The 26,296-nt window shown below is 38.6% G+C and overlaps 1 protein-coding gene across 1 annotated transcript in view; it reads left to right on the forward strand.

Moving 5' to 3' along the window:
- Positions 1–26,296, forward strand: part of CPNE8 (copine 8) — a 104,019-nt gene that overhangs the window by 1,525 nt on the left and 76,198 nt on the right. The window contains 2 exon segments of the mRNA XM_040544735.1: positions 11,536–11,576; positions 18,082–18,128. Of these exon segments, the coding sequence (XP_040400669.1) occupies positions 11,536–11,576; positions 18,082–18,128 (88 nt within the window).

Below are 26,296 nucleotides of genomic sequence, written 5' to 3' on the forward strand. Positions count from 1 at the left end.
TGACCCAGTTCACGATAATGGGAGTTTATTTCCTTCCAGGTATTGTTGGTATCAACCTGCAATGTTTGCTTCTAACCTTAGTTTTATAGTTATTTGAGAATCCATCAGATAATAAAGAAAGGCAGGTGTATGATATAGCCAATCATTTCTGATGTTAGTTACCTTATTTATAAATAATTTCAGGACATAGTTTACATGTCAGTTTCTCTGCACATCTCTTCAAAAGCCATGTCTGTTTTGTTGAAGCAGGAAAAAAAGTTTTAAAAATAGTTTTTCACCCTGGTATGTCTCAATATCAAGTGCAGGAGGATGGGAATTACCCAGGTGATTCCCTTCTTCATGTGCTGGAATGACAGCTTTTGATTGCAAAATCATGCTTTGAAATTGAGTGTAAAGTGAATGGGGCAGAGATTAACCAGTAACATATGGCTGTGATTCATCTGTAAACACATTCATTGGCTAAAGCGCTGGAAAAGCAGTGCAAAACGAAATTGTGAAATACAGCAAGAGTCCACTGTGCAAAGTTCAGGGAATGCTGAAAATTCTTTAATAATTAGCAGTTGTGTATACTTAAACATACAGAGAGAAATGCTTTGAAAATAGTTTGTCATGACATTAATTTTCTCTTGGTATCTGCAGAGTTGTAGAGCCAATTTGATTACTAGTTTACATCAGTAGTTATCAGCTGATAATTACACTTTTTTCCTAGATATTTTTTGCCTTATTTATTTGTTTTGATTATAGTAATAATGGGAACTTCCTTCAGTTTACACATGTGGTGTAATTGGTGGCCAGTGAAGCAGTGCAAGGTGTTTGGTTCTATGTCTGACTGTGTCACAAAACAAACTTCTGATTCTAGACAATCCTTTTAACTCTGTTTTTGTTTTTGTTTTCGTTTTTTGTTATTTCTGTTTATTCAGTAAGGCTTCTACTGTTCAGCTTCTACTCACATTCCAGTGTGGTTCATCTGTTGGCATTTCCCAAGTCAGTTTGCTCAGCATGCCCATACTGTCAACGTGATCAAACCAGCCAGGTTTCAGTACTATGCAGATTGGGTTGCATGGTTTTTTATTCTGCAAGCCAGCCTGCTTTAGCTTTGGGGTCCTGCAAGGCAGCCGTTAGGTGAGGTGCATCTCATGGCATGGAAAATCTTTGTCTATGAGTGTCAGTTGATGCTCTTCCAGGGCTTCTTCATGAATAAAAATCTTTCCTATGATACTCTTTGCTCACTGAATGCCAGCATTGGCTGTAGTTTTAGAAATACTAGGAAGGCAAGATAGTCATTTAATTCCTTCTAATTATTACTACCCAGTGTCTATCAGACAAAAAGTTTACGGTCTTCTTCCAACTCTTGTAAGATGTAGATTTCTAACCTTCTAAGGCTTTTTTATAAGGAATCTATATTCTTTGGCTCAAGGGCGAGATCTAATGTGGCAGAACAACTTAAACATCTCATCCCAAGGGATCCTTTGGTTTTGGTAAGAGTCCACTGTTGCCTGGACCAGTTGTTTTAGAAGCCGTCTCTCTCTGCACCCTGTAGCTCCCTCCGTCATGCACCCAGGAGTGTATCCGTGGTCTGATGAAGACTGTCATCTGCCATGCAGTCTTTTTTTGATTGCGGGCTGGCATCACTTTGGATGATTGTCCTGTGGTGAAAGAAAGGATCAGGACCTTGGCCTTCCAGTCGATAAGTGAAAGAGAATATAGGTTGGTTTTTATCTTTACTGTTGTTTTCCAGCCAAAAGGTTCCTTTTCCTCCAAAGGTGTATTTGCATAGCACACCGATTTAGGCCTATGTCTAGACTTGAATCTACACTTAGAAGCTGTGGGTGGAAACTTGCAGTCCCATGTGAGCAGGAGGTAAGCTCCAGGCCATGTTTCACGGAAGGAAGTAATGGGAACATTTGAGATTGCTCATCTCGTGCCTGCCATCCCGTATGTCCCTCTCTGGTCGTGTTCTTTGTTAATTGCAATCCAGTTGCATGTTAAATGTTGGAGGAACTTCATATCCTGGTCCCACCTTCCCTACTGTCAGTGCAGTTACTCAGTGGGCTCTCAAGTTTTTCAGTTTTTGTTGTGATCTATATAATGGTCATCTCTGCTCCTCATGGTTGCTGTGTGGACTGAGCTGGAGTCTCCTGATTGAGCCACAGTCTTTATGAAACCTTATCTTATAAGGAGGGCCAAGAGTTTCATTATGTCCCATGTTAATTTACTTACTGAATGAGAAGTTATCAAACAGAATTGTCTTCCTAAGAGTAATTTGTGTGTATCTATAGGAAAGTGAAGCTGTAGTTTGATCATTTTATGACTTCTAGTATTATATCAAAGATGCCATGGTCATCAGAGAGATGGGAAAAGTCTTATAAAATACTGACATGGGTCTGCTAGGCTTTATGCAGGGTCGAGCAGACTGTCCTCATCATTCTGGGTTTGTGCCAGGCAGGCTCTACGCTGTCGATATTCCCAGAGCAGGCAGGCAGCACAAACTCCTTCTGGTTAATTCAGCAGAAATGCATTTGCTTGCCTGTACCTCATTTGAATGAACTCTCTGCTGCTTCACAATTTGTACAGAAATCTCATGTTAATGAATGGGCTGAATGGAATTAAGCAAATCCTGTTCTCAGTTATGAAAATAATCTATTTTCAAGTTTCTTGCGTGGAGGAACAAAACTTACTACCTCTGGGTTTTTGCCTTTCCATTTGCTTGGCTGTCTGGAAGTCTTAACCAGTTGCTTTCTGGCGGTTGTGGTACCCAACAGCATGTTTAATTATATCTTTGATTGTCCTAAGGATTGATTTTTAGCAAGATCTCTTCTCTCTGGCCCGAATACCTACCTCCTTGGTATTTGGAATGTTAATCGTTTGATAGAAATTTCCATGGCAGAAAGATGCCGTGACAAAAGAGAGACCCTACATAAATTCTTTGAGCTTGTAACTTGGTATAATACAAAGTACAGGAACTAAAATTCACCCTGATTGTAAGTCTGTAAGTCTGGTTTTCATTTACCTGCCCTTTTGTGTACGTGTGTCCAGGCTGGATTAAAAATCCGTGTAGTGGTTATGTATGGCTGACAACAGAAGGTTGATCTTACATGTCTTTTTCTTTGAAATGAAACTTCCTAGACAACCAGCTGGCTTCAGCTGGGGGAAAACTGGTGTTTCAGGAAAAACAAAAACAAAAACAAAAGCATATACATGGGTGGCAGTGTCCTTCAAAACACTCACGGGGGTGCATTCCCGATGGCCTGCATGGTTGGGTTTTCCTGTACGTGTCTGTATTGTTTGCACTTCAAGCAGGCACACGTGTGAGTTGTAGAATTTAATAATTTGAGATCTGTGGCCCTGTAGACGCAGACTTGCTACTGTTAGGAACAGGTCCCAGGTTTCGTACAAGTTGTGCAAGGTCTCGGGACTTGTCAGCTTCTGTCTGAACTTGTCTCTGCCCAGCTGGAGCTTTGTTTGGGTTTGCTTAGCTCCAGCAGCAGTTTTTCTACTGACCGGTTGGCTGCTGCTGAGGTAGTTTCACTTTGGCTTGTATAATTGTGTGATATAACCGTAGTTTTTCTACAGGTAGTTGTAGCGAGTGGTTGTTTTGTGTAGAATGGGCTAGCTGTGACCTGCACAGAAGGGCATAGTAGGGAGCCTCAGAGTTTGGAGGAAGGAACCATCAACATCGTACTCCTCCTGAGACGTCCTGTGCCAGCCCTGCCACCACCAAGAACTTCATCCTCCTGTGGGATGCTCGCCAGCAGCTGGCTGTGACGCCCTCCCACAGCTGAAGCTGACAGTCTTAGGCCTCAGGAAGGGAATACAAGGGAAAGCCTGACAGCAGAAAAAGGATTAGGTACTAGGAAGTGTGCGACAGCTTCAACTGTATTAAGGCTTTCTGTATTAGTACTGTTTTCCTCATTTTCTTTTCTTTCTTTCTCTGCCCATCTAAGCAATGCCTCCTCCCTCAGCCCACAGTGGCTGAGAAGGAATGAGGAATCTTACATGGATGGTACACATTCACTTTCTAAATGACTTCTTTGATGTATACCTTTTAAGAACTGTTTCAGAAAAACCATGCAAAATCTGCTTTTATGCTTTATATATTGTTACACATTAATAAAATATTCTGTTAACTATACATCCTTAAAGAAACCATATCCAAAATAGAACAGCGTCTCCACAGGCTTGGATGGACTGGGTAAAAGCAGCTGGAGAAGGACTGGTGAGTTGACATTAGCTTGAACTGACAGATCTTTGGGCTGCCAGGGATCCTTAGTGCCATCGCCCGGGATACATCTCTAGAAGCTCAGACCTGCAGACTGTTTAGCTGCCTAGCATTAGGAATATAAATGTAGATGGCTCATTTTGTTGTTTTCAAGTAATAGTTGGGCTTGTGCTGAAGCAGAGTTCAACCAGTTTGTGTTGTGCTGTTGTGGTTTAACCAGGCAGACAGCTAAACACAGCACAGCCATTCGTTCACCTCCCACTCCGCAGTGGGATGGGGGAGAAAAATAAAAAGAAAAGTGCAAGAACTTGTGGGTTGAGATAAGGGCAGTTCAATAAGAAAGAAAGAGGGGAAAAAAGAAATAAACAAATGGGAAAAAAAAAGCAAAGCAAGTGATGTACAATGCAATTGCTCACCACCAGCCAACTGTTGCCCAGCCAATCCTCGAGCAGCAGCCCCCTGGCCAACAACCCCTTGGCTTTATTGTAAAAAACACATGGTTTTATTGTTCACCATGACACCACATGGTATGAGACATCCCTTTGGCCAGTTTGGGCCAGCTGTCCCGGTTCTGTCCTCTCCCAGCTCCTCGTGCATCCCCAGTGCCCTCGCTGGCAGGGCAGCACGAGAAGCTGAAAAGTCCTCGCCTCTGTAGAAGCACTGCTCTGCAACACCTAAAACATCGGCGAGTTATCAGCATTATTTTCTCCCAAATCCCAAACACAGCACCAAACCAGCCACTCTGAAGAAAATTAACTGTATCCCAGCCAAACCCAGGACATGTTCCTAAATGGACTTTAAATTAAAGTGGAACAGCCCAAGTATCTGTACAGGTCTGCTTCCTCTGTAAGAGTATCTTTTCCTAACTAAGTATTTCTAGTCAGTTTCCACAAAACAACAGCTGCAAAACTATTGCTATGTTGAAGTATGCAAATTTGGCAATTTCGTTGTTGTTTTAACCCCCAAGAGCAGTCAGCAGTTTTAGTAGAGGTGTCGACCTAAACTGTTTTTGTACATCTACCCAGAGAAGGTTTTCTGTGTGTTGCCATAAAAACTTGCTTCCCTCTTTCTCTCCAGGGAGTGACATCTGAACCAATATGTTCGTAACTTGACAAAGGACGTTACCTGGGAGGCTGACAATTAGTTCTTCATCTTCTTCTGAACAAGAAGAGTCAGTTACTTCTCCAAAGAGATACTGTGGATGTTTTCTTAAGTTTGCTTATCACAGATGTGTTTGCTTTCTTCCCAGTCCTTCAAATGCCCCAAAGAGGGGAGGCAATCTGAAAAGAAAGTAAGAGATCATCCTAATTGCCTCTTAGTCGGGAGAGCCACCAGTTTCTCACCTCTGGGCCTTTCCTAAAAGAACCAGTCATTCTGAAAAGAAGGTAAAACTCTGAGAAATTGTCTGGTCTACTTTGAGGTCCAGGGCATTTTGGATCTAGAGACGTGGAGGCCACTAGCTTCCTTTTTATTGCGTTTTGGCAGAATACAGGAGAAGAGCGTGAGTAGCTATGGAAGGGTGACTACTTAAGCTAGCACTACAGCTGAGTGGTTGTTTGTGAAATTGCTCTGCAAGAAGTCAAGTGGACTCTTCACTCAAGTAGACTCTCTGGACCATACGTCGTCTTACTTAGGGCTGACTGTTGCAAGTCCAATGGTATCAGTTAAAGTTGAGGGACAGTGACTACTAAGGTGTAATACAGTTATGTCACGGTCAGTAGTAAAATGGATGTTGTTCTGCACAAAAAATAAAGAGGAAATACTTCTATTATTCAGGATGCTCCTTAAAAAAAGCGCTTGGGCCTGTTAATAAGTGAAGGAAATTTAAACGCATTTGTTTAATGAACTAGGTAAGCCAAAGCTGCATGGACAAGCAAAGCAGAACAAGAAATTAATTTGCTGCTTCCCGTGTTCAGCCATTCCCAGGAAAGCAGGGCTCATCATGTGTTTCTTGGGAAGACAAACACCGTCACTCCAAATGTCCCCGTTTCTTCCTTCTTTCCCACCAGCTCGTGTTGCTGAGCATGACATCAGGTGGCATGGGACATCCCTTTGGTCAGCCTGGGCCAGCTGTCCTGGTTCTGTCCCCCCCAGCTCCTGGTGCACCCCCAGCCTGCTCGGTAGCAGGGCAGCACGAGCACCAGAGAAGTCCTTGGCTTCTGTAAACACTGTCCTGCAACAACTAAACATCAGTGTGCTATCAGCACTATTTTCATCAGAAGTCCAAACCATAGCATTGTACAAGCCTCTGAATAAAATTAACTCTTTTCCAGCCCAAACCAGGGTAATGCTTAATGAACAATTCCTTTTCCCAGGGAGTAATTCAAGTGTACTTTGAGACAAGTAGGGTATGCTCATAGAAGAATCTAATACATTGAAAATGTATGTTTTCTAAAAAATGAAATCAATCTTGCATGGGTAACTAAATTTTGTTACCAGTGGGATGGGGGAGTGAATTGCAGAGGTAGAAGTGAGAAAACTGGTGGGTTGATATAAAAGACAGTTTAATAGGTGAAGCAAAATACAGAATTTATTCACAGCTTCCTGTTCAGAGACAGGCATTGGGCCATTTCCAGGAAAACGTGGCTCGTCACACATAGCGGTCACTTGGGCGGGGAACGAGATGGAGGAAAAAACAGAACAAAACAAACAAAACCCCACCTTGTGGGGTCGGGATAGGAACAGGTATTTGTCCAGTAAAATGAACAGTTCTTTGAAACAAGGGAAATAGACTTTAAAATATTCAGTTCTGTATTTCCTGTGGTCTGTTCTACAGTGCCAGATTTCTGGCATTTCTGATGGAGGAATCGAATTTACTTCTAAGTTAAGCATAAGGAAGGTTAAATTTATAACAGAAAATTACCGAGCAGGAGGTTAATACGTTGATCATTTAAAAAAAGTCAAATTAGAAGCAAAGTATTCATGAACAAGGTGAGTAAATGCTAGTTTTTAAGGTAGGTCAGTCTTTGTCAACATATATATGTTATGTACATACAGTATATTCAAATCACACAAAGCAACATAATAATGATTTCTGTTCAGCTACCACTGCTAACTAGATCATTTAATCTTAAAAAAAAATCTGGTTTAGAAATATGAGATCTTAAAGTTTCACATGAAACATAGTAGAAAATTTTTGAAGCAAAGCACTGGGCAGAAACTGTATCATATTGACAAACCTTTCTGGAGTTTGTGAAACTCTGTGAATAACGTGATTCTGCAAGGCATAGCTAAATATGTTTTAACTTCTCTTTTTACAGATTTGTATTATTTTTATTTTTTTTTACCTGGGGAAATTGCTCTCGTTATACAGATAAAGAAATCTTTACTCGAGCAATTCTAATCTTCTAATCTCCCTTGTATTTTCCAGTGTAGTCTAAGTAGGTGTTATTGCCATGACTCCTATTTCTTTTTGTTTGTTTGCTTGTTTTTTTTCCCTTAGTCATCAATGCTACTGCAAGTGTTTTGGAAGGTCCACTCCAGAATTCGTCCAGAACAGGTGCAAAATGAATTCCTTCAGGATCTGTGATGGTAGAATAATGCTTTCTGCACAGATGTTACTGGGCTTTTTTGCTGTAGGTAATTGATGTACATGTTCTTCCAGGTTAAAAAAAAAAAAAAAAAAAAAAGGCTCCTGTTTTATCCTTCCTAATGATTTCCTTTTCTTGTCTTTTTGCATTGTTTATCTGAAAGGCATAATGGGTAGAGAAAGAATATGTTCACTATGTTCAGCTGAAATAGAAGTCTGTTTCTCTTGATATTTTGGTTAGGAGGAAGTAACAGAAGTTTTGGGCATTTCTAGTTTCTGAGTTTGTGAGCTTTCCTAGGACCATTTCCTGAGGCAAAACAGTATACTAACAAAGATAATGCTTTTCTAAGGAAAAAAGTTTTCTGCTAGGACTGTGCAGAAAGTGCTGTTGACAATTAAGTGGATAAAGACTACATAAAATTCTAGAAATTCATCCAGTATTCTTTCTCCTTTTGCTTTTTGCATTTCTTCTGGTGGTAGCTTGTTGTATGCTTCTGTGCCATGCAGTTTTCATATATTTAAAGGAACATTTTGATTGTTTTCCCACCGAAATGAAAATGCACAAAGGAAATTGTGCAGTCTCTTGAGCTATTAGAGGAATTAGTGGGAAAATCAGGCTCTTTTTTTCCTGTTGACATTGGTCTTTAAGTTCCTTCCAAAATTGCCTGCGTTGCTTGAACAGCCTGCTAAGTTCTTGTGTTGCTATTTTAGTTGGTTATTAATGATTTGGAAAATCAGACATGTCTGCAAACTTTGCTGAAGACATTGTTTATTTATGGTAAAATGTACGAAGGATCAAATTGAGGATATTACAAGCTATATCATCTCAAAACTGTGAATTAGGGATACTTACTGACCTGAGTTACTGTGTTAAACTCCGGTATCTCAAGCCTTACCCTCCTTTAAGGGATGTTGGCGGTATGGCAGTGTTTTAGTTCATTAAGTCCCTGAGCAGTGAATGGTTGATGACTAGGAAGATTCTCAGGCAGTGATACAGATTCTTACCTTGTTCTTACATCTTCCCATAGCAGGTACTTTTTGCCTCTCTTGGAATCAGAGTAGCAGGATAGACTGAACTTTATGATACCTGGTATGGCCAGTCTATCTATCTACGGGAGGACTACCCATAACCTAATGTGCTATTTTTTTCATACAACCCTTAATCTGAATTTTTCTAGAGTTTTATAACATTCTCAGATACTCATTTTGAGATAATAAAAACAATCTAGTTACCACAAATTAATGACACATCTAGGTACGTATAATTAAAATGAAATAAGACACAATTTTCATTTTAGATTGGCAATTCTGGCATTGCAGAACTTTCTGTACCATACTTTGAAGCAGTTTGTAGTGGTCATTATTGAATAGAAACTCAAAAATACTGTTTTTCCTTGGTTTGTTAAGATTTCAATATATATTTGCACATTGTTGGTTAAGATTGAATACAGTCTCTCTGAATATAAACATGGACATATAAAAATCCCATTTCTGAATGGATTAGAGAAGTTCTGAAGAAGTACGTGCAGACTTCAGGTTCATTCACAAATGCTTATCTTAATCCTTTGGCTAAAATAAATATACCGTTCTTTTAAAGCTATCTTTTTTCATATTGCTTGTTCTGAATTGTGGATTTGGCAATATCTAAGCTGGAGATCCAGTATTTTTTCCTTGTTGAAGTCTGAATGGACTGCTTAAAAAAACTATATTTAACAACATATTAATATGCATTTCAGCACTGTGCAGTAGCATGAAAATGTGATTTAGATCTGAATGAGAGTAATAAATGGTGACCTTTAACGAGGCTGCACTAATTATTAAAAATAATAAGTTGTAAGGGATGTAAACTGGTTATTTAATACATCCTCTAGCTCCAGGGTAGGATCAAAGGACTAATTAGGACTTGCAGCTACCTAATGTGTTCTTAAAGACCTTCAGTGGCGGAGATTTCACATCATGTCTGGCCACCTTTAACAACAAAAGATGGTAAAACAATGGGAAAGTTCAACTTCTGTACTTGCTGTGCAGAAGACTCAGCTTGTGGTCAGGCCTGTTCCTTCTCGTTCTGCCTACATGAGGATCAGCATTGTTTTCTTCTTAGACAGTCCTAGATTTTTGCTTCTTCTGGACCCTAGTGGCTCCATGAATTCCTTGGAATGCAAGACATTGGCATGCCTAAAACTTTATTGTTGGAACTGAGTGTTTACCAGCATTAAGAATACCAGACAATTACTCCAAAGTGGCGTTTTTGTTTATTAAATCTTGTTTATTTGATATGTTTATTTAATAGTAAGCCCTGTGTTGTGGTTTAGCCCGGCTGGCAGTCAAACACCACACAGCCGTTTGCTCACCCTCCCCCCTCCCTCTCCGGGATGGGGGAGAGAAACGGGAAAGTGAAGTCTGTGAGTTGAGATAAAGACAGTTTATTAAGACAGGGAAAAGAATAACAACAATAATAATAATAATAGTATTAATAGTAATAATGTGTACGAAATAAGTGATGCACAATGCAATTGCTCACCACCCGTTGACCGATGCCCAGCCTATCCCCGAGCAGCCGGCCACCCCTCCACCCCGGCTAGCCACCCCTATATATTGTTCAGCATGACGTCAGATGGTATGGAATACCCCTTTGGCCAGTTTGGGTCAGCTGTCCTGGGTCTGTCCCCTCCCAGCTTCTGCTGCATCCCTAGCCTGCTCGCTAGCAGGACAGAGAGAGGCTGAAAAGTCCTTGGCTTGGTGTAAGCACTGCTCTACAACAATTAAAACATCAGCATGTTATCAGCGCTCTTCTCATTCTAATCCAAAACATAGCACCCTGCCAGCTACTAGGAGGAAAATTAACTCTGTCCTAACTGAAACCAGGACACCCTGTTTTCCAAAGGCACAAGGTTTTTGGCTTGTATTCAATTTGTAGTCTATTGCGATGCCTAGAACCATTTTAACATTACTGCTGTATGTACTGCTATTCTCCATTCTGCTTTTTTTTGCTCTTGATTAATACCTCACTTAATCTAGCTGCCTAAGTTTAATAACTCTTTCTTGTCCCTGTTCAATAGATTTCTGTTTTCAGGTCATTTTTCAAGTTTGTCAAAACCTTTTTTTTATTATTATTCTTTTTAATTTATTTATTTTTTTTAATTTTGGATGATGAAATGGTTGGGATGATGAATTGCTTTCTGTGGAAGAATGTTTTTTTTGGTCAGTCCTGCTTCTCTAGACTTATTTGTAGTAATAAGATGGCTCAAGTATGGCCATGACATAAGGACTGTATCACGTTACAAATAAATTTGTTCTCCCTACTTTTTTTTTTGTAGGTGCTTAGAAATTTCCTATTTTTGATATATGTCCTGTTTATTCTTTAGTATTCTTTTAGGTATTTGCTGATGGTTCTGAGATCTCATAACCATTCTCTTAAATGAAGTCCAAGCTTTTTTCAGTTCAACTGATACGTTAATCTGTGGTAGACGTTGTTGATTTAAAGTTATTTCTGTTCCTGACGTCCCTTACATATATTTAATGTGCTTGTTACGTGTCACTTCTCACTTCAAAATACTGGAGTTTTAAGGTTTAGTTTGCTCAAATCCAGAATGTATAACAAAAAGAAGGGTGAGAAGACTCAAGGGATGGTGCTGACTGACTTCAAGGAAATCTTATGCAGTAGGAGGGGAAAAAACTAAGCAGACTTCTGATCAGTATTGTTAAAAACACACGTACATTGGTGTCTGATCTGTATTTTTTACCATTTTTATTAAGATTACTTTTCTTTCTCTCTCTTTTTAAACAGAAATCTTTTGGACAGAGATACATTTTCTAAATCTGATCCAAGTAAGTATGTAGCATTATTTTATCTCCTTGTCATATATTCCAAACTTGTAAACACTGGATAAAAAATTAGACGGGTGGTTTCTTGATGTCAGTTAGGTTTACATTGTCTTTGTGACAATTATGTAAAACAGTGCTGGTTATGCTCATAGCTCCTATTACAGGAACTGGAATTTTAAAGACTCTGTAATCACTCCTGCTTTCCTGAACTACATGGTCCTTTAGTTGAGCAGTCAAGCTACATTTTCTTAAAATTAATAAATGCAGAAAAAACATTATTTTTTAAAAAAATAATTATATGTTGTTCTAGATTGTTTTCAAAGCTACTTGATAAACGGGGAGCACTTCTTGCTGCTAGTACATATTGTCCTCTAATTTTGTTTGCTTTTTTCCTGATAGTGGTTGATCAAAGTACTTCTTCAGTGTTAACTGACTAGTCATTAGATTATGTTGTCTCGGTCATGTTGTCTCTTCTACAGCTCTCCATGTCTATTTTTATCTGTGTTCCTTTTTTTTTTTTTAATAAGCCTGGGCTTTTCTTCCTTAGAATAAATACTGTATGTTGTGCTTACTGACATTGCGAGTAACCCGAGACATACATGCTTCCATCTTCTGTCTGGACGTGTAACCATGTCGTGATGGGATGTACTTGAATACTGAGTCATGTGGCAGTGCCAAACATTCGAGTACTTTTGTAAGGGTCTATTTGTCAGTTCTTAATCAAAAGTTTCTTGAGAGAGACTCCACAATAGACTTTGATTACTTCTGCTTCCTGGGGAAAAGCTGCATGAAGTTAGGAGTGCCTTTGACATTTCTAAGCTTTAAAACTTTTTTTTTTTTTTTTAAATGGAGACATAGGCAGTACCATACCTCTGATGTAGAGAAATCATGCAGAAGCAGAACTGAGTATCTTGCATATAGCAAGCTGGTTTTTAAGCAATTTTGAAAAGTGGTCAATGATATGTTGCCCCGATGAATTAAATTCAGGGCTTTCTTTGTTGAATCAAGGCATCTTTCAGCAAAAGCGATGAGATGTCTAGTTTTTAAACTTAAATACTATTAGGGATAAGTGCTTCAAGATTTTCTCAGGTAGGAAACTGTATTAGGCATAAATCACAGGATTTGAGTAGCAGGCGACTGCCGTGTGACTTGCGTGGGAGGAGGCCACGAATCACTCTGTGACTGTCACAGCTAGTTGCAGTCAGCTCTGGAAGCCTTGTGAGTAACCACTGCCAGCTGGAACTTCTGCCAGCCAGGGGACCACACAGTGCCCCTGCCAAAATGCATTTCAGAAAGAAAGTGGCAGCAGCTAGGGGCTAGAGACACAGCTGCTGAAGATTCTCCTGGAGCCATACTTCTGAAGATGTGCTGCTGGGAATGCACTCTTTAAACAAGACACTCCGTGCAAAAGACTTCTGAAGAGTCTATGGTCTGTGGGCAGCCCACGCTGGGGCAGGGATACCTCTACAAGGGATTGTGGCTGGTGGATGACCCACGCCAGGGAAGGGATAGGAAAACCTGTAGAAACCTTACTATGTATCTTTAAAATATTTCTGAGAAGTAATCCGGTGGTATTTTTTATAGATTCAAGGTGAAGTATGTGGAAATATTTTTTAAAGCATCATAACCTTGCCTATCACTTCCAAACATACTGCTCTCTTGTTTCTGGTAAGTAGCTTATTTAAAGCACTCAAATTGATGGTGTGCTTTGGAGGTCTAGGCTCACATTGTAAGCATCCAGTTGTTCTGCCAATCAGGCCTATCTGTCTCAGGCTAGCAGATTAAAAACATGTAATACAGTATTACCGGCCTTAGTAAAGAGAGAATGGGGAAACTGTTAAATCTGAAAGTGCTCGTACTGTACTCACACTCAAGAAATGACTTGGCAAAGCTGCTTTGATTATGGATACCCTCCAAACAGTGTAGATTTAGTATTGTGGAAGCTTTTTACTAGCTGATCAGTTTGCTGCCAGTGTCCTTTATTTCCATGCAGACATATGGCCCTACTGTAACAGTTAAAGGGATAAAAGCATGGTATAAAAAGTGCTATTCTTTTCTCTACTTGGAAGTATAGCAGGATACCTTTCCTCTGCGTCTGTTTGTTTGGACAAAGGCCATTCTTACACTGGTCTGTATACAGTAACTTTATCCTGTTAGCTAAAAAAGGTGTCAAAACCAGCATCATACCACTGTCACAAGATCCACTTTTAGACACACTACATTCGCAACCATCAGATCTCGTAAAAGTTAGAGCCATGCAGAGTTACTCTCTATGTTCAGATCTCATTGGATTTGAGTAGACCAATTCTAATAGGTGTTTCAAACTGCAGTGCTGTTACCTAGGGATCATAGTTACTGTGAAAATTCAATTTTGACTTCTTGGTCTTCTGCTTAGAGAGTCACACATGAATATAGTTGACTCCCATGTCCACAAAAGCTGCCTTCTCCTGAAAATAAAGAGGAACCTGTGATTTCTCCAGTTCTCTGAGGAAGCTTGCTTATCCTTTTTTGATACTGTAATTACTACTCAGTATTCATTCAAATGCCAGCCACTTCACTGCAATCTAGAATATTCATGCCAAGAGGGATCTGGTAGTTTGCCTCCCTAGAGGCAAATTACCAAAATAATGCAGTTATTAGACATAGATGGGACAGACTTGGATAGCCCTTGAATACTCATGAAGTATTTTAAAAAATACTGAAGTCTCTTACTGACAATACTTCAGTGGTGTCAAAGCAAGTCATATATACTGATTTACTGTAATTTGGACCTTTCTGTCTTTCCAGTTTGGAGATACTGTTTTTCGTAGCAAAATTTTTGAGAAAACCCATTCTTTTCAATTTTTCTTATAGAGACTGAGCTAAAGCAGTGCTTCCATGGTGGGACAGGGTTAAGACCTTCTGCAGAGGAGATACGGATTAAGTTGGTGTGTCTTCCTTGGGACAGTTGGGCAAAAACATTTTAATGGTAATGGTGTGAACTGGGTGCTGGATCATGAAAAGATTTAGGTTGTGTGGAGCCAAGGCCAACTGTGCTGTGGCTAAGACTTTCTTGAAAGGGAGTAGATGTTTTTATGTTCAGGAAAACTGAGGTGGGCAGTTTGGATGTTACAGTTGCCAGGCTAAATGTTGAGTATATACGCGTTGAATAGGAGAGGACAAGCGTAGGATAAGGGAAGCCCAAGCTATGTGGGAAAATGAGAGTGGCAAACTACAGAATTTTGGGAACTGAATCTAGACCTGAATGATAACGGTTGAAACATCTGCCCTCTTCTTCATGGAAAGATTTAATTACATTTATGTAGAATTTGACACTGTGTTGTAAGTGTCCAGAGTTTAAAATGACTAAAAGTTAATATTTCTGACTATTAGTATCTTCTTTTGGAAGAGCTCATACAGAAAAAGCTGAATTTCTTCAGTTTCAAGTTACTTTGAAGAAGTTGTTTAGGGTCTTTATAAAACCTTCTCTCCAGAAGCCATTAAGGTTAGTAAATCATGACACCAGTGGAGACCAATAACATGGACAGTTTTGTGACAATCTGTGGGGCAAGCAGTTTTAGAAGAAAGTAGAAATTTTTAAATTGTTCTAAATCTGCAAAGTATTTATCAGATAGTCTGGAATGTGTGTCTTTTCTGGGGCTTTCATTATCCTATTTCTTTACATCCAAGACTGACTTTTTTTGAAATGTAGTTTATGAGATGCACATTTCCATATTACTGTCAAACTTGTATTTTGCATGTATAATAAAATAAATATTACTGATGATGGCTATTAGTCTGTCTTAGTTATATATTAAGTACATGCCATATCTGCAGCTTAGCTAAATAGCAGAAAATTGCTAGTCAAGTCATAGTACAGACTCTTAGCTCCTTTCTCCTCATTTAATAATAATAATAATAATCTAAGTATATAAATGATTCTTAAACTAGAGATGTGGTCCCAGTCCTGGGTTGTAGTTTTGGAAGCACTGGGGAGCCCCTGGGAGTGGAAGGGAACAGAAGTCTTCTAATGTTTCAGCCGTGAAAAGGTGAGAAGGATGGCATTGCTTACTCTATGTCCTCCAAAGAGAAAAACCCAAATAATAGTAAATTGACCATGAAGAAACTGACTTCAACAGACAGAGGGGTGTGAGCAGCCTTCCAAAAGGTAGAAATAGAGTAAGAGACTGAATTAGGTTTAAGGTGTAGCTTTATTATTTTTTAACCCTTTTACATGTTGTGACTCCCATCCCATCAACCATACTAGGAGACTAAAACTATCCAGCAGTAATCTTTCTTTATTTTTTTCTTTTCATAGCTTTTCTTTCATTTGGCTTCATAAACTGGGGAGATAAAGCAGTGCCAGAATGCTTCTTTTCTGAAAATTTGATAGTAGAGGGTGTTTTACAGTTGTATTGTTGCTTTCTTCTTCTCAATATTAAATCTCTCATTTTTTAATATTCTTTCTGTTCCACAGCTGCAATGCACAATTGTTACTTGATTTACTGCATTAACACTAATACACAGGGCAGGATGTAGTACAAAAAGTAAAGCAGGAAATCGATGGTGAAAAATGATTATGTTTAAGAAAAAACTAGACAATAGAAATATTTGAATAGCAAAAGTGCACATTATCTATAAAGAGTGGCTTTTTCTCCAAATGAATTTCAGTTGTATTCTCAACAGGGGTTATAGTTATGAGAAAATTTTAGTTGCAGACTTAGATGTAGGGTGTTGGCAAAATGGACGAAATCCACAATTATATCAGCTTTTGAAATTAGTAAGACATCTGCATTCTTGGAAACCACCTCTGAAGACTGGAAAATATTTATCATTGCAGAACCGGTAGCATTAGTTTAAAAAAGAGTTGCCAGTGGGGAAAGTGGAAGGGATCTTTGACAGACTATGTGATTCTATGTTAGCAGTAGGGTTATCTCCAGAGAATATTTCTTAGTTTGTTTTTATCTATGGAAACATCCACTGACAACACTTCGGTCATCTGCCAGGATTATCTTGGCACGGATCTCAATAGATACAAAGGTTAGTCAGAAATTCAGTAACCATCAGACGCATCCACAGCTGACTTTATAGCTTCCATTTCACTCTGTTTTCCCATTTAACTTCACTCTTTATGTCATATATTTCAGCAATTTACTCCAAAGAGCGCTGTAAAAGTAGGCTCATTGCTTTGGATTCATCCTACTACGAGCAGGAACCAAAGCTAGGAGTGTGATTGTCCAAGGTTTCATTTAAAGTAAATGTAGAAAGACAGACATCTCCACAAAATGACTTTGATTTTTTTTTGTAAAAGCTTTTTTCTTCTACATCTTATTTGAAAAAAAAAAAAAAAAAGTATTTTAACTTCTATGTCAAGCTAAAATATTGAACTTGCTATTTTCTGTTCTTCCTCTTATTCACTACTGCCTGATGTGTTTTTAGTGTCGAGCAAATACCTTCCAAGTAAGAAGAAAACATAGTTTGAAGCTTGCCTTCATTTCTTCTTAGGTCAGTTTATGATTCTGACTTCATCGAGAATGAAACCAGGCTTCTACCTTTATTGTTCAAGGCAGCAACCCAAAATAGTACTATTTTTAACCTTGTGCTGAAAAGTAATGATTGGCACAGGAGAAGAATTTGTCACAGAAAAGTGTTCGCACGTCTGTCTTTCCCCTGTTTAGGAAAGGGTGAGAGTTTCAGGTTAAAATTGCTTTCAAATTGCTAGCTACGAGTAGTTCAAAACTGCAGAAAATAAAGTTTACAGTACTCCAAGTGCAAATGATTTACACATATACTGGTGCTTGTAACAGTGTACGGAAGACAGATAATCAGTGTATTACCTCTGTCACCAACCCCTTTGATGGGAGCTGCAGATGGACGTGTGGTGGGTTAGAACAGGAGAAGAACGGATCCGTAAGGACCATGAAGCCAGTGGGATTGTGCTGCTTGATGCTTCAAACACAGCTTAGGTAGACAAATATCATAGAATCTATTTTATTAGGTTTTAATTAAAAATTATATATATGCAAGATACTTAAATATATGAGAATAATTTGTAGCAAAATTGAGGAAGAATACCTGAGAAATTATTTTTTCCTTTTTCCACTTTCATCTCCTGTCTCTTTTACTAGTAGGAACCTCATTTGTTTTTATTTTAATTCTCTCATCTCTTGAAAGAGGCATAATTTAAAGTAATTATGCATTAGATTAACCAGGATAGTTAGACCATCCACATTTAATGAAGACCTGCTTTTATGTAATTTTACTTCTAAGGATTTTAGGTGATTTACTGGAGGTCAGCCATAAAAGTCACCTCCCGTTTTATAACCACACTATTTATTAGCTCATTGCAGCAACAGCTAGACCATATTGTCACTGATCTGGGTAGGCATACTGAAAACTGAGGGGAAATGTTACTATTTGATTGTCCTTGTTAATAATTTCAACAGGAAAACAAACTACAAAATCAGCTTATTTAATTTAAAAATACATTCTATTCTGAAAATGACCAAACTTTTTTTTCCTTTCACAGTCTGTGTTTTGTACACGCAAGCCATTGGAAACAAGGAATGGAGAGAGGTAAGATGCACATGTGTATATATAAACTTTATGGGTGTATTTAATGCTGGTAATTTGCCCTGGCAGAAAAACCAATGTCATAGCCTTTTGAAAGCCATGCTATGCAATGGGAATCTTATGTTACAGTAAGCAATATCTAGTCACGTTACTCTGATTTTTCATATCTGTATCTCTCATATGTCTGTCAAAAGGGAGAGCAAAATAAGAGAAAATATATGTTTCCTGTTCTACACTCTCCATGAGTTTTGTGAAGTCAAACTTAACTATCAATGTGGACAAGGTTTGTGAATATCAAGAGAGGAAGACACTCAAGCAGTGCAAGATCTAGGGGAAGATTTGGCTGTTGTGATGCTTAGTAACATCAAAACTAACCCACAGGTGTGGTGGAGACCTACTTTTCCTGTGCACTGTTTGGGAGAAGTTAGGTGTGGCTGAATAGAGTATTCACCAGGCAAAAAGGGAGGGATGGTGTTATACATAAATTGCACTGTCTTCTTAGCCTGGAGAGATATGCCTTAAGAAAGTAAATCAAACATCTCTAAATTGGATAACTGTAGAATATTAACATATACAGACTGGAACTGTCTCCCTGTGCTGACTAATTCTTTTTCCTTAATATTATTCCTTGAAAGAGAAGCATTGGAGGAAGGGTGGTCATCTTTTCCTTCTCTTGATAAAATGTACTTTTTAGCTGCCTTACAGAGATGGTTGATTGTGCTGTTCACTGTATGTGTGCCACTGTTTAGCCATGTGTAGAGACAAGAGAGAAATGAACAAGGAGCCCTGATATTCTTGTTTTCAGAAATGATATTTTATGCGATTACTACTGTCTAAAAAATTCCAGCAGAAGGGCCAAGGCCACAGAAACCAGACCTCTTCCCTTATTCTTGCTGTCCTTGCTAGTTGGCTGGAGAAACATATTTTTTGCTTTGCTGAAAGATAGTGAATATAGCTTTCAGTTCTGTCAAGCTGAGAAAATTGAATTTGTCTGCATCCTGGACAAAGCTCATATGACTGGGCAATATGTGAAGCATTTTATCTACTGTGTTTATAGCTAAATTGCTGCTCTCTCTTGTTCTGAACTGTGTACCAGACGTGCTTTCAGTATGCTTAAAGGATCACATTCCTCTGATGATTTGTGTGAAGAAATGTCAGTTCGAAGACCCTAAATGGGAACTCACTATTCTTAACTAAATTGGCAGAAGTAGTGGATGTGCATAGACCTCTGAATGTGTGGATAGGTAACTCTGAAAACAGAGGAGTCTTTAGATATTCAAGTGCCTAAATGGCTTGGTGCAATTTGGTAGTCAAGTCTAAGCTGCTGTTAAATCATCTGGATCATTTTTTGGTCTATGATGAAAAGGTTTTTGTCCAAAATTCTGTTTTTTGTTGTTGTCTAAGGTTGGTGTGTAATTTGTGCAATTTTCATTCTATTCTGGTGTAACTGTTAAAATAGGTATTAAGCGTTTTCCATATTGTATTTGTCCTGATGGTTGAATGGTAATATTATCATCTTTCTTAGAAGATGTTCCACGGGACAGTTGTGAGGTGCTTTAGGAGACTGTGAATGAAAAAAATCCATCTGGTTTCCATTTTTATAGATCCAAGTTTGTAGCCATTGAAGTGTGCTACCATCTTCCAGCTTTATATTGTTTTCTGCTATTTTATTTTCTTGATGAAAGCAAAATAGGATAATGTGCTTGTATTGTGTCTTCTCGCTGATTACAGAATGTCTTGCCTAGATGATACCTTTTGGCATGTGGTTATGGTATCATGTGCCAGCTTAGGAGCTACAGGGGTTAAAACAGACTTTCAACATGTCAGTTGCTAGAAAATCTTAGCTTATTTTCCCTCTTAAGGCATAATTATCTCTATCTTGTCTATTATCTAGCTATAGGTATTTACAACTCAGATGACTGTTTAAACTATTTATGGTTAATGGAAAAAGATAACTCCTGAGGGCAGTTCATCAGATCTAATTTAGATGTCCACTGTAGATCAGATGAATCATTCTTTAGAAATGCCTCTAAGTGACGATCGCTTTGGACTATGTTGGATGTAAAGTTCAGTAAGTAGAATCCTGTTCCTAACAGCTGTTATGACAGTCAAAATTCAGAGGTTGGCATGATAGAGGGATGGGGTCAGGATTGCATTTGGTATGTTGTGGTGTATGATATTTATATCAGTGGTAAAACATGGTGGTAGGTAGAAAACTAGTTGATAATGTACGTTAGATGGGTAACCACGTCTTTATTTTTGTGTTTTTTCCTGTCTGCTGTGGTGAATGCAGTAGTATTGTGTTTTTAAACAAAACTCTGTGTATGTGTCCATTTTGTTGCATTAAAACACTTGTTCAATATTTTACTAGCTTGTAGAGGTAGACTCCACCTGGAACTGTGTGGAGAAATAATGTGAGACAACTAAGACCCTGATGATACATGTAGACATTAAGGAATGGTTTTCAGTCATGGCAACATACTTTACCTCGTTTCTGTTCTGTATCCTTTTATCCATAGTTGTCTTCCTTCTTTTGGCTAATGATTTTCTTTCAAACTTGAAAAATGCTCAGGGATCATAAACATAGTAAATCATTTCATAATCTCCATAATTTCCCTAGCACTCTGTTCTACCAGCGTGTTTTTTTTTTCCCCTCAACTAAGATATTCAAGTTGATTCAATAGAATCATTAAATCGAACCCTTCATTTAATTTCTGAGTAAATGTTTTCTGGGCACCGACTCCTATTTGCCTGCAGTACAGATTCTAGTGTTATACCCAGTGTTATTCTTGCACACCAAATCCAAACAAAAAATGAAAATGTTTAGTTCTCAGTTTAGTAGGGTGTTACTTTTCAGAACAGTTCATCTATCACTTGTAGGTTGGTCATCAGGTGTCCATTAGTGTAATTGGCAACAAATAACTCACCAGAATCTGAGCTGTGGTTTTAAAAACATTTACTTCCCCTTACTTTGTGAAGATACACTCAAATATGGCAAAGTATAACTTACGTATTGTTATCTGCAGAGGCCTTAAATAATATTTTGGAAAAATGTGAATTTCTTCATTTCAAAGAGGATGTTATTTCTGAAAACCAGAGAGAGCACTTCAAAGGGGAATATTAAGTAAATAATAGAATTGATGAAATACTCTACCAACTGCAGTTTTACTGGCATTATCCACCAATGGTGAGTGTTAGAAACTGTGTATAGAGCAAGGCTCTGAGCCCTTGGCACCCACTGTAAGAATCCATTGGATGCAAATTGAATTTGGATACCTGTCTGGAATTTAGTTCTTGTGTTGGTCCTCATCATGGTGACTTCCAGCTTCATGAGCTGCCAAATGTTTTTTTTATATTCTCAGTAAATTTCCATTGTGTCTTCTGAAATTTTTCATGGCTTCTCATTCATTAGGTCTTCCTATTCATTAATCCTGTTCGCATTATCATTATTATTATTATTATTATTGATCTGTATGAAATATGCTAGAGGTGAGAAGAAGGTTCCGTTTTGATTGAGTCATCAAATTGAGAGAGAAGGAGATGAGGCAAGGTTGTGGTGGAATTGATCCCCTGATAGCAAGGGTGGCCAGTTTGTAAAGGAATGAAAAAAATACTCTGTCATTAACTGTACCTAGTCCCTATACTGTACAGTTTATCAACAGAAAGACTTCTTCCTCTGTGTGCTCACAATTGCTTATTCAGCCATCCTAAATACTGTATTTATTCTGTATTCTCCATGTTCATATAGTGTTTCATTCATCCATATGGAAATCCATCTGCCATTTTATTGTCTGATCACTCAGGATGAAAAATTGTCTACAGAGTCTTTATACTTGTCTTTCAGTCTTCATACTTGTCTTTATATATATGAGCAGTTCTGTAAATTCTTTATATATATGTGCAATTCCGTAAAAATCTATTTGTTTTGTCCCTTTATTATTTCATTCCTTGTTCCAGATCATTTAGGTTTGTGTTGTACTGCAAGGGTCAGTAACAGGAACTTGTTGAGTGCTTGCAATGAGTTTTCATCCAGCAAACTGACCACTTATTCTTATACTTTCTTTGCTATGTACTAATAAATCAGTAAATTGTTGTAATATTAATAATAAAACCAATTAATTATTAGTAAATGATAATTAAGTTATTACGTTAATAAATTGACCTTCAAGATGAGTGTATACTCTCCTTCTACGTAAGGTATTATATAATCTAATTGATTTTGCTCAAAGTGAGCACTTAGTCATGTGTCTGGTAATTATGTATTTCATTGTAGCATCTACAATTTCATTACTGTTTGTACCCTATAAGATATGCTTTTGAGTCTTCCTGTGTAGATTTCAGAGTCTGTCTTAAAGAAAATGACAGACATTTTAATAAATTTACAAAATTTATATAAATTATAGATTTTATATTTTATATTTATTGTGATTTAGATCTTTTTAAGTGTACTAGAGAAAGTTTCTTTGCAATGATAGCTTGTATCCTCTTCATCAGAGGGCTGAGGCATAAGTAGGAATGTAGTGTAGCAGCTCCACAGAAAACATTTCAGTACATGCAAGCAAACAACACAGGGCACTGAAGAAGCCTACACTATCCCAATAAAGAAGAAAGAATAAATTTTGCTGTTGTGCGATATTCAATTCACTGGAAAACTTTCTCTGACAGATTTCTTAAAAGAAGCAGCTGACTAAGGGAATAGAAGAAGCCATCTTCCTTTCAAGGAGGTCATGTTTCCTTTCAAGGCAAACAGTTCATGGAAAAAAGCCAAAGTGCAGAAGAACTAGTCATCCATTCTGGTTTTTACATACTTAGGATTGGAGGACCTTCGGTTAAAAAGTGTTGCTTAGAAATCACCATAATTTGTACAGGGAGTATACAGATTTCATGCGAGTGCCTGCATGCATGTGTTAGAAGCGTCTTGCTGTTTTTCTGATAATTAGTATGAGCTTATACATTAAAATAATTATTTTTCCTTTGGTATAAACACACTGCAGAACATTTTATGACTATGCTTTTCATGTGGTGGGATTGCCACTTTATGTTGGTTCTACCCAGCTGGGCAGCTGAACTCCACCACAGCCGTTCTCTCACTCCCCCTCTTCAAAGGGAAGCGAGGAGAAAATACAGTGGAATGGGCTCAAGGGTTGAGGTAAGGACAGGGAGATCACTCAGCAGTTACCGTCATGGGCAAACCAGATTCAGCATAGGGAGATTAGTATAATTTATTAACTATCACAACCAGAATACAGCAGCGAGAGACTAAAAGTGAACTAAAATCACCTTCCCCTCACCCTGCTTCTTCCCAGGCTCAGCTTCAATCTCAGCTCTTCCACCTCCTCTCCCTGAGTGACACAGGGGAACAGGGAAGGGGGGCTGCGGTCAGTCCCTGATGCTTCGGCTCCACCGCTCCTTCACGGTCACTCCCTGCCCCTGCTCCACATGGGGTCCCTCCCACGGGATGCCGTCCTTCCTGAACTGAGCCTGCGGGGGCTGCCCACAGGCAGCAGCTCTTCAAAAACTGCTCCCAGATGGATCTACACCACAGGGTCTGTCAGGAGCAAACTGCTCCAGCACGGGTCCCCCACGGGCGGCAGCTCCCCCCAGACCCCCTGCTCCTGCATGGGCTCCTCTCCACGGGCTGCAGCTCCAGCCCAGGGCCTGCTCCTGTGGGGGCTCTCCATGGGCCGCAGCCTCCTCCAGGCCACATCCACCTGCTCCACCGGGGGCTCCTCCACGGGCTGCAGCGTGGAGATCTGCTCCATGTGGGACCCATGGGCTGCAGGGGGACAGCCTGCTCCACCAGGGGCCTCTCCACAGGCCGCAGGGGAACTGCTGCTGTGTGCCTGGAGCACCTCCTGCCCTCCTGCTGCGCTCACCTTGGGGGCTGCAGGGCTGGTTCTCACTCCTCTCTCTCACAGCTGCTGTTGAGCAGCAGTTCTTGTCCCTTTCTTGAATCTGCTCTCACAGAGGCCCAACCAGTGTCGGTCACTGGCTCAGTTCTGGCCAGTGTCGAGTGCCTTTTGGAGCTGTCTGGACCTGGCCCTTATCTGAAATGGGGCAGCTGCTGGGCTCTTCTCACAGACACAATCCCTGCAGCCCCCTGCTACCAAACACTTGCCATGTAAACCCGATGCACACTTGTGAATTTTTTGTTTGTTTCCTTGTGTCCTCTAATTCTTATGATTTGAGGCTATTAGTGATTATTATAACAGGATCATTTTGTTGTTTCTTCCCCCAGTTCAAATTCCTTATTTGTTCTGTTCACATACTGTGAAACTAGGTTATAATTTCTGAGGTTAGGATTACCTTTTGTTGTGTGTTCATATGCCATTTTGTGCAGTGAGCTTCCCATGGTGACTGCTACTTGGAGCTTCCTAAAGAATTTTCAAAAACCATTTAGACCAGAGCCAAGAACCTAGTGGTAGTTTAAACCATTCTTTAGTTATTTTCCTAGAACTGTTAATAGAATACAATGTTCTGACTGTTCATATTTCAGGCAAGATGTTTAAAAGTCAAAAGACGAGAGAGAAGAGTAATGAATTATTGAAGGACTAGATAAAATATGCCACACTAAAAAACTTAAGCTCAAATTATTTGCCTAATGAAAGAGCAAATTAACGATAATTGTAATCAGCTATTAATATCACCAGTATGAACATAAATTTCATAATGGAAACCATTTCTGTCTAACGATGTTATAAAAAGATCCAAGAGATGGAAAAGGAAATGAGATAAAATCAGGCAAAAAAAACAGGGATTTTTTTCAGAACAGAGATAATTAGTTATTGGAACAACTTTATTGTAATTGTGGTAAAACATCATAAATTTTAAAAACCAAGAAAAGATGTCTTACTAAATATTATTCTCAAGTTCAGTCACAGCCTTAAAGTTGAAGTAAGAATTAATTCAGAAAATTCTGAGCAGTTGGTTAGGTTAGACCTCAGAGTTACAGTAGTTACTTTATATCTTCTGATTGAGAAATACAGAACAGATATCTAACTTGCTAGTTTTATAATTCTGATATTAAAATGAAGGCTATGATTTTACATTAACCTCAGAGCCCTTTGGGTTGGATCACTAAATTGAGATGGTGTAAAACTTCAGATGACTCAATAAATACACAAAATTTCTTTCTAACAGGAGAACTTGCATTAGGAGGTGGCAAAGATTCATTCTCTAATCCAAAAAATGAACAATTTTCTTGATTTTTTTTCTTGAATTTCTTTTCCCTTTAAATAGCTAGATTGATTTTCTTACTCACCTGAATGACATTTCTAGAAATATTTGCTTGTTGGCCATCTTAAGATTTTAACTTTACACAGCTGTTAGTGGGGAAACTGGGCCAGGAGGGGAACTAATTAATTAGCAGCTATGCTATTAGTTGTAAGTCACCGGATTATAGAAATAACCTGTTCTGTTTAAAAAAGCTATACTTTATTGGCAAAAGGGATTTAAGAAGATGATGTTTTGTTTAGCTGAAAAATGTAGACTGATGATTTTTAGAGGCCAGTATTTCAATGTCATCTATAAGATAAATTTTGACAATTAAGTAATTAGTTATATTACTTTAATATGACAGAACTGTTTAAGTAGCTCTTGGAAAAGAAGTAAACAGACCAAAAAACTGAAGCCTCATGTAAGAAAAGTCATGTAAAGTAATTTAAAGAAAAGTTAGCTTTGCCTCTGAATTCAATCTCTTGAGTTTTGTAACAATTTTGTTGTGAAGGCAGCAGCATAGCAGGCATTCTGTCAGGCCTCCTCTGGTCTCAGTGTGATTTAATCATCAAGATACTGCATATTTATCTTCTTTCACTGATAGGCTTCTGTCATGCATTTTAAATCAAGTCCAAAAGATTTCCCAAGTGTAGCTGGTTATTGTCTTAAGTGGAATATTGTTTACTGAAAAAATGCAGTTTTGAAGGGACTGAAGCTATTTATAAGTTTATATTTTACTGTTTGAAAAAATTAACTGACATTTAGCCATGATTTTGTAAGACATCAAAAATTTTCCTTTGAGGTAACTTTTTTCTTCAAATTCATACTATTTCTAATGGAACTGTAAAACTTAACAACCCAAGATATGATACGTGACATAAGTATGGAATAATTTAGGTGAAGGGAACCTTTGTCTTATTGAGCCTCCAACTCACCTGCTGTGTTTAGTTCAGTCT

Source organism: Cygnus olor, chromosome 1, assembly GCF_009769625.2.
Source record: "Cygnus olor isolate bCygOlo1 chromosome 1, bCygOlo1.pri.v2, whole genome shotgun sequence".
In the NCBI taxonomy this organism is placed as follows: domain Eukaryota; kingdom Metazoa; phylum Chordata; class Aves; order Anseriformes; family Anatidae; genus Cygnus; species Cygnus olor.